This window comes from Mesoplodon bidens, assembly GCF_964165515.1.
Source record: "Mesoplodon bidens genome assembly, chromosome: 3".
Taxonomy (NCBI): Eukaryota; Metazoa; Chordata; class Mammalia; order Artiodactyla; family Ziphiidae; genus Mesoplodon; species Mesoplodon bidens.
This window is the reverse complement of record NC_138178.1, coordinates 90,298,713-90,315,187: the sequence shown is the minus strand read 5'-3', so window position 1 is coordinate 90,315,187 and position 16,475 is coordinate 90,298,713. Positions and strand designations below refer to the sequence as shown.

The 16,475-nt window shown below is 43.4% G+C and overlaps 1 protein-coding gene across 2 annotated transcripts in view; it reads left to right on the top strand.

Moving 5' to 3' along the window:
* Nucleotides 1-16,234, top strand: part of SQOR (sulfide quinone oxidoreductase) — a 45,900-nt gene extending 29,666 nt beyond the window's left edge. The window contains exons 4-10 of one of the 2 annotated variants that reach the window (XM_081228073.1): nt 1,017-1,070; nt 4,542-4,736; nt 6,342-6,551; nt 11,872-12,055; nt 14,120-14,187; nt 14,483-14,661; nt 15,896-16,234. In XM_081228073.1, the coding sequence (XP_081084199.1) occupies nt 1,017-1,070; nt 4,542-4,736; nt 6,342-6,551; nt 11,872-12,055; nt 14,120-14,187; nt 14,483-14,661; nt 15,896-15,953 (948 nt within the window). In that variant the 3' untranslated portion in view covers nt 15,954-16,234. The remainder of the gene's footprint in view (nt 1-1,016; nt 1,071-4,541; nt 4,737-6,341; nt 6,552-11,871; nt 12,056-14,119; nt 14,188-14,482; nt 14,662-15,895) is intronic. The other variant, XM_081228074.1, reaches the window with a different exon arrangement.
* Nucleotides 16,235-16,475: the final 241 nt, after the last annotated feature.

The following is a 16,475-nucleotide window of genomic DNA, read 5'->3' as shown; positions in this document are numbered from 1 at the left end:
TTTTTAGTGACCCTCAAAAGAGCAGTTTCTCAGTTACGATATTGATCCAATTCATACGACAGGTCAGATTTGCTTGGGATTCACAAGCTACCAGATAGCTTTTAAAGAAAGCTGATTGTTTTTGGAATATTACTCAGCCATAAAAAGAAACGAAATTGTGTTATCTGCAGTGAGGTGGACGGACCTACATACAGAGTGAAGTAAGTCAGAAAGAGAAAAACAAGTACCGTATGCTAACACATATATATGGAATCTAAAAAAAAATAAAGGTCATGAAGAACCTAGGGGCACGACAGGAATAAAGACACAGACGTAGTAGAGAATGGACTTGAGGACACGGGGAGGGGGAAGGGTAAGTTGGTACGAAGTGAGAGAGTGGCATGGACATATATACACTACCAAACGAAAAATAGATAGCTAGTGGGAAGCAGCCGCATAGCACAGGCAGATCAGCTCGGTGCTTTGTGACCACCTAGAGGGGTGGGATAGGGAGGGTGGGAGGGAGATGCAAGAGGGAGGAGATATGGGGATGTATGTTTACGTATAGCTGATTCACTTTGTTATAAAGCAGAAACTAACACACCATTGTAAAGCAATTATATTCCAATAAAGATGTTTAAAAAAAAGAAAGCTGGTGGTTTTAAGATTTGAAAGTCATCCTCCCACTCTTCAACCTGAAAAATGTTGTGTACAACACAAGCACTAGGGAAGCACTGTGGCCTCTTTGCTGTCGTTCTCCACTGTGTAAAAATACAGGTGTCTCGAGCTCCCAGAGGCCAGGCAGGTTATACAATATTTGTGAAGCAGTGGGGTGTGAGGCAGCAGAGAACGGTGGGCATGATGGCAAACTGGAACGTGCGTCCCTGCCTGCTGTCCTGCGCACGACCCACAGCCCCAAGTCAGTCACGGTAAAAAATGGAAACGCAGTGTTGGCCACACACATTTGGGGCCTGAGTCACCCCTTGGGCTGCCACCTTTTGGGTCCTGGTCTAAAATGTCATTTTTTTGTGTTGCAGATTTCCTACAAGTATCTTATCATTGCTCTCGGAATTCAGCTGGACTACGAGAAGGTACTGTTTTAAGCTACTTTTATGTTACACTGGCGTACTTATGCTACGATCAAAACAGCGTTTAGTTGCTTTACATTCATTTTGACAAGAAAGTATTAAGAAATCCCCTTCTAGTTTTATTTCTCAGCAGTCTTTTTATGGTTTTAAAAAAGTCTTCTCTGAGATTCTGTCAATGATCATGATATGTTCTAGCTTTAAACTTTAATCAGAGTTCAGCGTGTCCATGGCCTGATGGTAATTCTTGCAAAATAGCAGCCTTTTCCACACTTACAAGAAAACTACCTTTCTCTGTAGGACTTAGTTGGTTATATTACAGATTAAATTTTCCTTTGAAAGTAAGATTTAGATTGTGAATTCCTAAGCAGACTTTAAGGGTAGAATAGCAGCAGTTAGCTTATCAGGAGCTGGAAGGATGTCTGAGTTTTGTTGCATAGAGCTGGGGTTTTTGGTATGAAGTGACCAACGCAATATAAATGCTGCCTTAGAAGTTCCTTGGACCTCCCTTTTCAGTGAGCTAGAGAGCCAGATGCCTTCTGACAATTGTGAGTTTCAAATTTATTTTCCTAAAACATAATGGGATGAGTTAGTAATTATGATTTCCAGAAGCTTATTGGGGACTGTGGATAAGTAGCTGAAGCCCATAAAGCATTGTGATGACCAGGTCACAAGTTTCAGGAATGCGGTCCAGGTGAGGGCCACATCTGAGTTGAATCAGCAGGGTCTTTGAAGTGCGTTTCTGTGTAAAAAACCAGAATCATGACATGTCCAGGGTAGGGTGTAGTGAAAATGACCTGGGGCGTGTTCTGTGAAGGTTTAAACAAGCCGTGACTTGGTGTGAAAGTGTGATGAGTTTGGTGCCATGGGTCATGAGCCTCATATAACGACGAACTGTGGAGGAGACTCTATGGAGAAAGGTGCCAGTTACGATTTCTGGGACGTCCTTGCTTCTTAAAAAGCCCACCAGGGTTGACTTAGCAAAGAGAGCCCATCTCCACCATCCTGTCACCCCGACAACCCAGTGCCGTGAGAGGAGGACTGTTTGAAGAGACGAGTGCTGAGAGTTCTTAGCACCCTCTTGCAGTAAACCAAGAAACAATAATATTTAAAAGTAACTGTTACTATGGAGTCTCTACTATGTACAGGGACCATGCTAGGTATCTAATACTGACTCCTCACAACTGCTTGTGAGGTAGATTTTTTTTTTTTTTTTTTGCGGTACGCGGGCCTCTCACTGTTGTGGCCTCTCCCATTGCGGAGCACAGGCTCCGGACGCGCAGGCTCAGCGGCCATGGCTCATGGGTCCAGCCGCTCTGCGGCATGTGGGATCTTCCCGGACCGGGGCATGAACCCGTGTCCCCTGCATCGGCAGGCGGACTCTCAACCACTGAGCCACCAGGGAAGCCCGAGGTAGATATTTTTATCTCCTCTTGATAGATGAGGAAACTGAGGCTAAGAGAACATGAATAACATTACCAGGGCTACTGTGTTACTTAGCAGTCTTTGCAGATGGTAGAAAACTACCCAGGTTAGTGTAAACAAAAAGGGATTTCTTTGATGAGGATACCAAGGTGTTTGGATCTCGGGGGGCAGGAATGTAGTTGGGCCTCCAGAAGGGCTGGATCTCTGACCTGGGCTCTGTTGAACTGCAGCAGCTTCTCTCTGCCCAGCTGCCTTCGCCTCTTTCCCCCACCAGCTCCCAAGAGCGTCTCTGCAGCGCTGTGTCCTGCTTGCTGGTCTGCTCAGTGCAGTAGGACGGTCCACAGCTCCCAGCGCACAGCCTGTTTTCTCATCTCAGACTTTCCCGGCTCCTTCTGCTTCAGGGTTCCCAGAAGCAACTTGGATTCAGTGGCGTCATAAACTGCCCTTTATGACTAAGTCTCCTTAAAAGGAACTTGGTTACCATTTTATGGCACCCTTTTCCTTAACAACAACCTCTTCAGACTAGAGAAAAACGATGAAGGCAGATTTGCTGTTTGTTTATCTCTTGGATACTGAGTTTTTCTCTGGGAGCCAGGAAGTATGGAGGTCCTGTGGGAAGAGCCACAGGCAGTGGTCAGGGGCCTCGGGATCTGGTTCTGTAAGAGTCTAGGTGGGTCTCTCAACCTTGCTCTTCAGTTTCCTCGTCTGTGCCTGTGGGTCAATAATATTCCACCCCCTCCCTCACAGGGGTATAGTGAATAGAGTGAATATTAACATAGATGGGAAACTGCAGAAACATTAAAATGCAAGGTGATTTTATGGTAATAAATGGTTACTGTTGTTGAGACTGAGAATATTACAACTACTTAAACTGCAGCAGAAGATATGGTCAGTAATCAGAGGAATAGTTGCTGTTAATGTTGGATGCAATGGAGGAGACCATAGGACTCTGTTTCCTCGAGACCTGAGGAATAGGGTGGGTGACTCTGCAGGTGGGTGCCCTACAGCCGGGAGAACAGGCTGGAGAACAGCCTGGGGAGGTTCTAAAGGACCAGGCCATCTTGATGACTGTTTTTGATGGTTCCCTGCTTGTGCCTGAGTCTCTTAACTCACTCCTTTCCATCTTCATTGCATTGTATGAACCTTCTAACATTTAAGACAGGGACCCAGTTAATCTTCCTGGCAGGAATACACTAATACTTACAAAACACTACCACGTTAAGTGTCATTTTTCTAATCACCTTACATGCTTGGTTTCCTTTATTCCTGCTAACAACCCCATGAAGCAGTTACTTTTATCCCCATTTCACAGATGCTGAACATAAGCTTCTCAGTGTGCATCAGAATCACCTGGAGGGCCTGTTAAAACAGATTTCTGGTCTGGTCTCTGAGTTTCTGATCCAGTAGGTTTGGGGTGGGGCCTGATAATTTGCATTTCTAACAAGTTCCCAGGTGGTCCTGTTCTGGGGACCACACTTGAGACCCATCAACTGATTTATTGGGTAATTTACACAGGATCACAATGCTTGTAAGTGGAAAAGCTAGGACTCAGGCTGAGTCTGTAGGGTTCCCAAGTCCATGCTTTTAATTTCCTGCCTTTGCGGCCTTCACCAAGAGCTGGGCCTGGTCCAGCCTGATACAGAGTGATTTAATTTTGTTAATCACTGACAGTATGGCTCTTGGTTCTGCCTGTTGTTCTTTTTCTTCCCAGTAAGGCAACTGGTTCTCCAAAAAGGAAGTAAGCCTGGCTTCTTGTCCTCACTCTGATGGTGGGAAGAGACAGGTTCAAATCCTGGTCTCCAGGCCAGGGAGGCTGAGGGTTTCCGCTGGGCCAAGCCTGTTCTGTGCTTTGACAGGTGACTGCAGGCACCACAGCTCTGGGCTTAGCAGATCCCTCAGCCACCTGCCTGCTCCACTGTGTGTGAGTCCTGGGGCTAATGATTGTGCTGAAATACTTGAGAGGTTGTAGAAATGGCAGAGAACAAGGACTCTAAACACAGACTCCATTTGCACTTTTGTTAAATAATAATTTCTTTGTGTGCTTTGTTGCAGATCAAAGGCCTCCCTGAAGGTTTTGCCCATCCCAAAATAGGGTCCAACTACTCAGTTAGGACGGTAGAGAAGACATGGAAAGCTCTGCAGGACTTTAAGGAGGGCAATGCCATCTTTACCTTCCCTAATACTCCAGTGAAGTGCGCTGGAGCCCCGCAGAAGATCATGTATTTATCAGAGGCCTATTTCAGGAAGGTATGCTTCTTTTCCAGGGATAGAGACAAGGAGGGCAGAAGGGATTTCATTTTTATCCATGTCAAAATACCTTTTTTGTTTTTAAATTTTTATTACATATGTACAAAATTATGTAATTGGAAGTTTACAAAATAGAAAAAAAGGAAGAAGTCATTCATAATCCAATTGCTTTGGTATAGCTGCTGTCATCAATTTGACATGTACTTCCATTTTTTTCCCTATACATGTTTTTTTAACATGGTTATAATTATACTGTACATACAAATTTATATGTATTATATGTTATTAAATAGTCTTTGTAATATACTTTTAAATGTGTGTATAAAAGTCTACTGGTGAGATATGTTAGAGATTGTTTAAATATATCCATGCATTTGCACAATTGGTTGCACGTTGTTCATGTTTGTACATAATACTATCCTCAGCTGCTCCCACTCAACTTCAGTGTTATGAATATTTTTTGGCTCTTATTATATATTCCTGGATGTATAATAGACAAACTGCCAACTCTAAAGACAAAAAATTGTTCACTTAGAACTTTGGACCTTAGTGGAAAGAGATGTTTGGGTGGGGATGCTTTCTCAGCGTTCCTCAAACACCTTCAGGTGTCCACAGCTCAGGTACGGCTGGTGAGAAGCTGTGGAGAAGCTGCTGTCGCCCTCCTGCCCATGTGTGGGATGTCACAGTTGGTTTACCAAAGCACGGTTTGACTTGAGACAGTGACAGGCTTCAAAGCAGCCTCTGGTTCTGTAAAGGGACAGGTGGGCAGAAGAGGAGGGGAAGGTGGGACTGAAGAGGTGTTGAATGTGTGCTTGGAGCCCGGCACTGGGAAGGCCTTCCCCTGAGTTATGTAAACCTGCCCCAACCCTGTGGGGTGGGCAGTTAAGGAACAGGTCCACCATCACTGCTGTTTCTAAGAAAAGGTCACTCCTGGGTCATGAGAATTCTGGGTTGGCACAGCCTTTTGAGGTTCTTACCCACCCATCTTCTTTCAAATAGTGTGATACAGGTGAGCAAATCCTAAAAGGAGCTGAACAGAAGAAAAGAGTCAGAGGTTAGCTTTCTTCCCTCCTGGAATTCTCTTTGCATAACATCTCCCAAGTCTTAGATGGCCTGAGAGGAAGGTTCTCTTTCAGGTGCCTTAAGATCTCAGGCACTTGGGAGGATACCAGCCTCTCTGAAACATATGAACAATACGCATATGAGCCAAGTAGACGGGAACTTTGTTTTGTTCACTTCTGTCCTCTCAGCACCTAGAATAGTACCGGGCCAACTCTAAGACCTCATTAAATGTTTACTGAGTGAATCAACAAATGAATATATGAATAAACAATTCAGTTCTATTTTCCCTTGGACTTGACTTTCATCTCTGGCCCTCTTTGAACAGCGTCCACCTCAACACCTGAATCCAGTTGCTCTTAGTTGCTGTGTCACTGAGAGAAAATGAGGAGGCAGTGGATTGGTCCACAGCTCACCCACCAGTGCATAGTGATGGAGAAAGCAGGCGGGGTCTCTTCTGAGGGTTTTAAGTCTTAGGCTAAAAAAAAAAGGGTGGCCGGAGTAATACTTTGATGTTGGTTGTTTCTATTCTTTTCTTTTTCTCAGACAGGGAAGCGATCCAAGGCCAATATCATTTTCAACACTTCTCTTGGAGCAATTTTTGGGGTCAAGAAGTATGCAGATGCCCTGCAGGAGATTATCCGGGAGAGGAACCTCACTGTTAACTACAAGCAAAACCTCATTGAAGTCCGAGCTGATAAACAAGAGGCTGTTTTTGAAAATCTGGACAAACCTGGAGAGACCCAAGTGATTTCAGTGAGTGTGGAGGTGAAGCTGTCAGCTGAGCAGTGCCATAGATGCAGGCGACGCTGAGGCCCCCACTTCCTTGTCCATCATCATCATGTGCTTGGGGGGCTGGTTACAGTGAGCATCTTAGGGTTGCAACAGGGGAGACCGTGGACCAAAATGGGTGGGGAAGAGAAAGAGATAAGAGGCTGTGTCTATGGGAGGTGAGGAGGGCTCATCTACCGGTACCAAGTGAGTTTTCATGCTATTTCGTGTGCACATCCTTGGCATTGAGTCACTTGAAGCTGCCAAAAATATTTTACAACTTCAGTTATTGCCTAGAGTTTAAGAAAGGCTCCTTAAATGCAGGATTTGGGGATTGTCTCAATTTATGGTTTGTGAGAGTCAGCCCTGCTTGTGGGTAGTTCAAGAATGATGGGTGGGCTTCCCTGGTGGCGCAGTGGTTGAGAGTCCGCCTGCCGATGCAGGGGACACAGGTTCGTGCCCCGGTCCGGGAGGATCCCACGTGCCGCAGAGTGGCTGGGCCCGTGAGCCATGGCCGCTGAGCCTGCACGTCTGGAGCCTGTGCTCCGCAACGGGAGAGGCCACAACAGTGAGAGGCCCGTGTACCGCAAAAAAGAAAAAAAAAAAAAGTGAATGATGGGTATCTTTCATCTGTGGAAGGGGCTGTCTTTAAACATCTTTCACCTGTGCCTGAAAGGAAATGCTTAAAAATCCTTGAAAGATCTGGTGGAGCCACATCCTGCTTGGAAAGATCTAGCCTTTGTATATGGACTTGGCTTCTATGTGTCTGTTTCTTCTTCTGTGAAGTGTGGGACTAGTACATTAAAAACAAGATGTAAAGGCATCTGGAGAAGATGCATGAAGCATCATTTGTTTATGTCATTCTGGCAAGAGCTGTTACTAATGAGGAAACAGTACATAGAGTCACAGTTTATTCATTCAGCATTTTTAGAGGAATGAAGGAGTCCATAAAAGGAAATTTTGAAGTGAACAAAAGATTAATTTTGTAAACATCAAAACTTCACATTTTAAGCTTCCTAGTACAAGCTCTTTTTAAAATGTATTTCACACATCTTTCCTTTCTTAAATGACATGTAATGACTGTCATTTAAAATGTTGCTAATGACTCAAGGTCATATTTTTAAAAACTTTTAGTTAGAAATAATCTCAAACTTAGAGAAGTTGCAAAAATAAAAATTGTGCAAAGAAGACTGTATACAGACTTTACCTAGATTCACTTATTATAGTTTTACTCATTGATTGCACTTTCTGTTTCTCTCTCTTTCTCTCTATATGTAAGTATAATGTAATGTAATGTAATATAATATATTTTCCCAAAGCATTTAAAGGTGAGTTATGTACATCGTACAACATGGTCCTTTACCCCTAAATATTTCACTCTAAATTTCCTAAGAGATAAGAGTATTCTCTCTTTTTTTTTTTTTGCGGTACGCGGGCCTCTCACTGTTGTGGCCTCTCCCGTTGCGGAACACAGGCTCCGGAAGCGCAGGCTCAGCAGCCATGGCTCACGGGCCCAGCCGCTCCGCAGCACGCAGGATCCTCCAGGACCGGGGCATGAACCCGTGTCCCCTGCATTGGCAGGCGGACTCTCAACCACTGCGCCACCAGGGAAGCCCAGGAGTATTCTCTTACATAACCACAGTACAGTTATCAATTCAGTAAATTTAGCATGGATACAATATTTTAATCTATGAGTTACAGTCCGGTTTTGTTGATTGACAAGTAGCATTTGTAATGTATCCCCTCCAGGACAGAAGCCAGTATAATTGTCATGTCTCTTTAGCCTCCTTTAATCTGGAATGTTTCCACAGCCTTTCCTTGTCTTCCGTGACACTGACATTTTGGAATAATACAGTGCCCTCCCACCCCACTTTTATTTTTTAGTAGAATGTTCCTCATTTTCGGTTTGTTTATGTTTTCTTCTGATGAGTTTCAGGCTCTGCTTTTTGGACTGAAATACCATGTAAGTGGTGTGTCTTTCTAGGGCATCACATTGGAAAGCATTCAGTGCTCATCTGCCCCTCGCTGAGGATGTTCCTTTTGATCGCCAGTCAAGATATGGTCCAATTTCTCCACTGTATAATTATTATTCTTTTTCTTCCTTGCTAATAATAAGGAGTTTGGCGGGGCTGGGGGGGTGCAATTTCAGACCATGCAAACACCCTACTCAGTAAATTTTCCCACTAGATTTAACATCCATTGATGATTTTTGCCTAATCCAGTCTTTACTCTGATGGTTGCAAAATGATGTTCCAGTCCAGCATTCCCTCCACCTTTACTGGTAGACTCTTGGCATCCTGTCAGCAAAAGCCCTCTCTTCTCAATTAATTAATTAATTATTAGTATGAACTTATTAATTTCTGTTTTTCCCCCCAATGGTTTATAATTCATCCCTGTCCTTAATTATTTTGGTGTTCAAGTTGTCCCAGATTTGGTCAGTAGGAGCCCTTTCAGGATGGCTCCTATGTCCTTGTGACATGTCCCCATCATATTTTGAAGCACTTCCTTGCTTTCTGGTGTCACAGTATGTCTCAGGCTCATCTACTGGCCCCAGCTCAGGGTCATAATTTTGCATAGCTCTTGCATAGTTATGCTCTTAGGGCCTACTGGGTTGTTTAGGGCTAGTTATCACCTTACAAAAGAGTCTCAGACTACTCTGTTACTTGATTTTGTGTGTGTCCCCTTTGTGGTTTTCCAGTTTTCTTTTTTCGTGGCTGTCAGGCAGTTGTGACTTTGGAAGGTCCCTCCAGCTTCAGCTCTTTTAAATCTCTATTTCTGATTTTTTATTGCCTGGAAAATGAGATAGCCAAACTCATTAAATGTTATGTAAAGTGAAAGCAGATGTGCTATGTGTGAGGGCCCACAGCATACTTTTATGAGCAAAGTGTATGAGCTTGAGTGCCTGGACTTAATTTTGTTATTTGGGCCTTTTTACTTTGGTTCTCAGCTGTGCTGTGGATAGTTGAGGCTGCAGATAGGGACTTGCATAAATAAATGGTTATGGTTCTTCTAAAGGGTTTATAAGGAAAGAAGATTATTTGTGCCCTTTTGAAGTATAGGATTTTAGGTAAGATTTTCCCTCCAGACCCAATTCCACTGTTTAAAATATGAATTTCAAAAAATCGACCAAAAGGCTTTAGAGCAGTGGCTCTCAGCCCTGGCTGCACATTGCAATAACCTGGAGAGCTTTTAAAATGTGCTGATGCCTGGGTCTAACCTCCAGGGATTCTGGTTAATTGGTCTAGGGTGTGGACTGAGGATTGGGAATTTCAGAATTTCCCCTAATAATTCTCTTGTGTAACCAGGATTGGGCACTACTGCTGTAAAGAATTAAATGTACCCAAAAGCCTATAGTGTCTGATCCTTCATAGAGAGCTTGTGAACTGGTCCAAGTCTCCTGTGTTTATAAATATCTAAACTTTTTTTTATATCATGGAGTCCTAGAACTAGATGAGATCTTGGAGATTGTCTAATGTAGTGCATTTCCTTATAGATGAGGAAAGGAAAGGTGAAATCACTTTCTAAGTAATAGCATTTCATTTTTCATTGTCAATGAACCTGTTCCTTCAAGCCAGAGCTTCTGAGACTATCATCTACAGGTTTCATATGTCAGAATCACTAGGGGATTTTGTTAAAGTGCAGATTCCTGTTCTTCTCCCACACATACTGGATTGGGATCTGGGGGTGGTGGGGCCCAGGAACCTGCATTTTCCACAAGTCTCCCAAATGCTGCTTATGAACATTAAAGTTTATATTCTGAATAGATGATTTATGTTAATGAAGGAGAACCAAGTTATTTATCAGCTTCAGTTTATGGAAATAATGGATAAAGAACAAGCTACAACTGAATGCTAATGTTAATTTTCAGCAAATCTATAAAGCAGACCCCAGTAGTTCTTTTCTCAAGTAAAACTTCATACCTTTATGATGATTATGTGGAAATATTTAACCTTCCTTCTAGAAAAGATGTATGAAATTCATGTGTATTTGTGAAATTCAAGCACATTAACTTTAGTAAGGTTTAGCCCTCAGCTAAAAAAAGTGGTCTGGTTAACTGCAGAAATATAGACATGGCCTTAATAATTTGGTGGATAACGGTTCTTGACCGTTCCATCTGCTGTCCTGCAGACATGTGCTCAGTCTCCATGTAAATGAACAGACTCAGCTTCAGGGACCCAGGCCCCTAAAGAGCCACCCAGAGTACTTCGCAGAACACTGCCCATTTGTCCCACTCCTTCTACCTTAAGGTTGATTAAGCGTATAATTGTCTGAGAGTGGGAATAAATACAAGCCACCTTCCTAACTCCCTCTGCCACCAATGACTGCCAGGCCCTGGTGCGGGGACAGAGCTCCTTATGGAAACCAGGGGTTGTTGACTATCACAAGGTTAGGATTGTCCTAAGATGCTAAAGTTTTCACCGTAATGAAATGCTTTGTGAACATTTAAATCAATTTGATATTGCTAGATGGAGTTTAATAAATGAAAGGAATAAAAAGGATAAACTGCAAAATATTATGTAAACAAAAAAGAACAAAATGTCATGTAAACAAAAAAGAACAAAAAAAGAACAAAAAAGAACATTACATAAACAAAAGAGTTAAATGAGCCATTAGAATTGACCAGGTTTGGTTAGTGCCCTATTGCCAAGGGTAACCCTGGTACAGGTTTTTGGAAAAAAAATCCACCCTGCCTCCCACATGGTTCAGTAAACCCAACACTGAATCAGACCCCACCTTCTTCAGAGTGCTAGCCAATATTCTTGCCACCTTTATTTCACCTTAAATTGGTGTTTTGATGATTTCCTTTATGTATTTTGAGTGTTGGCCCACATTTGGGAATGGTGCCCACTTATGAGCTCCTAACATGGCCTTTACAAGTTTCAGGTGCTCTGAGAACCTCTTTGCAGAATAAAACTGAAGTTACCAGACTTTACAAGTCAACAGCTGAGGGTCAGGGAGAGAGCAACTGAGATACACCCCCTGCTTTGTTTTAGTAATAAATAGAAACATCAATGAGTTCTTTCAAAATGTTAGTGAGGTTCACTCCAGTATTTCGGATTCCCCCATGCCTACTGCCCAAGGGATCACGTGCCCTCTGTATAGGGAGACCATGTCAGTTATTTTCTCACCACATTGCACAGGAGCATGTAAAATCTTGGAGTGGGTGTGGATCAGTATGAGCACTAACTTACACTGCTCCGTGCAGCCATAGTACAGTGTGTGGGTTAGGGAGTTAGGACAGGAGCTTGTGGGGCTATAGAAATCACAGAAGAAACATACATTTGGATGCTGTCCTTTTTTGCAGTATGAAATGCTTCATGTTACACCACCAATGAGCCCACCAGATGTCCTCAAGACAAGTCCTGTGGCTGATGCTGCCGGCTGGGTGGACGTGAATAAAGACACGCTGCAGCACAAGCGGTACCCAAATGTGTTTGGGATTGGGGACTGCACCAACCTGCCAACGTCAAAGACCGCTGCTGCTGTAGGTAAGACCACGAGCTGTGTTTCTTCCCCACTCAACATGATGTCATCCTAAGGCACCGTCATAACAAAAACAAAAGTTGGGCACAAGTGGCATTTCATTATGTGCTAATTATATTAATGAAGATACATTTCATTATCTTCATTAATAATGAAGAAACTTTTGTGGCCTAAAAATGACTTTGGCCTCCCCAGCACAGAAGCAAGTTGTCAGTGAACCTAGTGTCGTGTAAAGAAGAAAGTATCTGTTGAGTGCTTTGCACCTCATCTGCCTTTTCTCTGTCAGAGGGGTGGTTTTCAGGGGAGGGGGCATTAGAGAGAGAGAGGTACCGCTTTTCCAGCTCTCTAGAATTCTGTTACTTCTCATACTGCCGTGCTCGCATCCCTGGCCTTCTTTGCCCCCAATGCCAGGCAGGTTGGCTATTTTTCTTCTGCCTGAAACACCGTAAAACTAGGGAAGCATTTGTTTCCCCAGAAAACACATGTAAGTCAATGAAAGCTTGCAGAGCAGAAAATTGCACTGTTAAGACAGATACAGTGGAGAGTGCCCTGATTGGTACACGATTAAGGCCTCAGCCTGGGAAACTAAATTCTTCATGTCGATGTTCTGCTCTAGCAGTGATGGAGGGAATTGCCTTTTAGATTCTGTTTTCTGTAGACAGGGACTGTCTTCTTTAGATGCTATGAAACACGGACCTCCCTGCTGACGGGTATGGGAGCATTTTGTGTGAATTACACACCTGCCAAACATGTGTTACTTCTGCTTGACTACGTCAACCTAAGAAAGACTTTCTAGGAAATCCACTGAATGTCTTTTTCATTATTATTATTACTATTTTAAAATTTATTTTTGGCTGTGTTGGGTCTTCACTGCTGCGCATGGGCTTTCTCTAGTTGCGGCGAGCGGGGGCTACTCTTTGTTGCGGTGCGTTGCGGTGCGTTTTGGTGCGCGGGCTTCTCATTGCTGTGGCTTCTCTTGTTGCAGAGCGTGGGCACTAGGTGTGCGGGCTTCAGTAGTTGTGGGACGTGGGCTCAGTAGTTGTGGCTCACAGGCTCTAGAGCACAGGCTCAGTAGTTGTGGTGCATGGGCTTAGTTTCTCCGCGGCATGTGGGGTCTTCCTGGACCAGGGCTTGAACCCGTGTTCCTTGCATTGGCAGGCAGATTCTTAACCACTGCGCCACCAGGGAAACCCGTCTTTTTCATTATTAACAGTAATTTCCCCCCAATTTTTCATTTCAAAAATCTCAAATCTATGAAAAATTTGAAAGTACAGTAAATACCCATATACCCTTCAGGTATTAACCAGTTATTAAGATTTTGTGACTAACATAATAATTAACCAATAAATTAATATTTTGCTTGATCACTATGTACATTTTTTGGTTGAGTCATTAGAAAGTAAGTTTTGACATCCTGATACTTCACCCTCAAACACTTCAACCTCTATCTCCTAAGAAAAAGCACCTTCTCCTCTATACCCACAAGACCATTATCATGTCCAAGAAACTGAACATTGCATTATAAAAATCATCAATACCATCTAGTTTGAATTTCTCCATTTTCCCTAAAAATGTCCTTTATAGCTTTCCCCGTCCCCCGGCCCCAAATCCCCTTAAATTCATGAGCCAGTCAAGGGCTACACTCAGTATTGGTTGTCATGTCTCTTTGGTTTTCTTTTATCTACAAGCCTCTGACATTTGTTTTTGTTTTTTTTTTTACTTTCATGACATTGGCATTTTTGAAGAGTCCAGGCCGGTTATCTTGTAGAATATCCCACAATTTAGAACCATTTAGTAGTTTTTGATGATCAGATTCAGATCATACGTTTCGGCAAGACTTCCACAGTGAGGCTGTGTACCTCCCACTGTGTCACCTCAGGAGCCCCTCATGTTAGTTTGTCTTGTCCCTGATGAAGCTAGATTTCATCACTGGGTTAAGAGTTGTGCTCTTGTTACAATCTAGAGGGATGGGGTCTTCTTAACTTGTTCACATTAAAGTTATTTGCAAATTAGTTTTCAGGGAAAATCTAGATGCTTATGCTTTTCTGACTTCTCCATTTCTCATGTAGCTGCCCAGTCAGGAATACTTGACAGAACAATTTCTCTGATTATGAAGAATCAAACACCAGTGAAGAAGGTTTGTATGCCTTGTAAGAATCACTGTCTCAATTTACCATCTTCCATTCTGCATGAAAACAGTGTTTTCCCACAATTTTGCCACTTTCTTAATTAGTTTCTCTAATAGGGGCACTTCAGTTTTTGCCTTTAGTGTATTTGTGTTATATAATTTCTATTTTTAACTGTACAAAAAATTAGAATATACAAAAAAAGAAAAAAATTACAACTTCTCAGAGTAAGTAATAAATTCTAAAGTATCTACATAGCACCATAAAAGAAGCCACTTTCCAACTCTGTCTTACGGCCAATTTTAGTATGATGGCTACACGTCGTGTCCGCTGGTGACTGGCTACAACCGTGTTATTCTCGCGGAATTTGACTACAACGCTCAGCCCCTGGAAACCTTCCCCTTTGACCAGAGCAAAGAGAGGCTTTCCATGTACCTCATGAAGGCTGACATGATGCCGTTCCTGTATTGGAATGTGATGCTAAGGTCAGTGCATTGCCTGGGGGAGAGGCACAGCTGTTAGCAGATCGCATCGACTTGTGCAAGGCGGTTGTTTCCAAAAGGCCTTCCAGCTTCAGGAGATATGACCCCGAGCAGGGCTGGCGAAAGGGAACCACCCTCCTGTGCCAGGTCTCATAGATTAGTGATGGCCGCCTGAGAAGGGTTCTGAAGCCTCAGCCAGATGTGGTGGGAAAGAGGCTGCCCTGGGTGAGGGAAGGGAGCCCTAGCACAGCTACCACCCACAGGGGATGCAGCCTGTTGTCTTCATTATTGGCAGTGACCGAGTCTTCTGTCTTCCAGTTTCTGGTTCTCTCTTGTTGCTGGATAAATAATAGTAATCATCATAGTAAATCACTTTGACATGTCAAGTACTTTATCATCTGCTACCTTGCCTTTGTTTTTATTATGTTATAGGACAAAGAAAACATAGCGATTAAGAGCATAAGCTTTGGAGTCTGACCTTTGTTTGAATCACGTGTCTGCCATTTACTAGCTGTGTGTCCTAGGGCCAGTTGCTTAAGCTCTCTGTGTTTAAGTTTCTCATCTGCAAAATGAAAGTAACATTGTCTTCCTCACAGGATGGGGAAGAATGAGACAATACATAAAGAGACAGCTACGTAGTAGGCATTCAAGTAGTAAACAGAGTACCAAACTTAATAATTCCTCTTTTTTTGTTGCAAAAAAAGTGATCTCATTTGACTTTCCTAAACCCTTTAAGAAAAGTAAGTCAGAATATCGATACCAGTGTTTTTCAGCCAGGGGTGGTTTTGCTCCCCAGGGGACGTTTGACAACATCTGGAGATACATTCTGTTGTCACAACTGGAGGGGATGCTACTGGCATCTAGTGAGCAGAGGCCAAGGATGCTGCTAAACTAGACAGCCTCCACCACAAAGAAGTATCTGGTCCAAAATGTCAATAGGGCTGAGGTTGAGAAACCCTGACCTACACTTAATTCATGAGCAAGTGAAAGTAGAAAGGATTGCACTCTGCACTTAGTAGGGGCTTTGTTTGGCTGAATTGAGTCAGCATGTTCAGGCTCACATAGCAAGTCAGTGTCAAAGCCAGGACTTGTCCCCTCCTAGTCCTGGGATCTTTCTACTTCGCTGTCAGTCTTGCTGTATGGTCTGGTACGTGTTTTGTGTGAGCAGCCACCAGGCTGGCCGAAGTCACCCCCATCTTTTCCGACGCAAAGAACTTTTCTGTGTCATTTCTTACAGGGGTTACTGGGGAGGACCAGCCTTTCTGCGGAAGTTGTTCCATCTGGGTAGGAGCTGAGGATGGCTCAGCTTCTGGATGGCTTGGAGGGATGGCCATCCATCCTTGGATGGCCCCTGGACCAAAATCACAGCCACTGATTGACCGCGAGCAGCATGAAGAACTCAAAATCTAACCCCGTAAAGAATTTACTGCTGGATGATGGTGATCAGACGCCTCCCTTTTCAGTCCCTCTGGACAGCCACCATGCAGGCTGCCCAGGATGAGCTTGATTCTTTGGAAATATGCAAATAAAAGAACAGACTTCTATTTTTTAAATAAAAGCTTGCCCTTGATTGACATTCTGTGAGAAAATTCTATCTTGACTAGTGGAATGAAAAGTTACGGCCCTGGGGAGGAAAAGATGGTGGTGGTGGGATAGCTTACCTGTTATCTACTTCGAGTATTCAACTGATAGCAGGCATAATTTCACCAGAGCCTGTTTGGATTTACAGAAAACAAGAGTCATTCCAGGGAGAATAGTATTTCAAACAGTGTCTGTGAAAGCCCCAAAGACGTGCGGCCTAGAACCGGTGCTGCGGG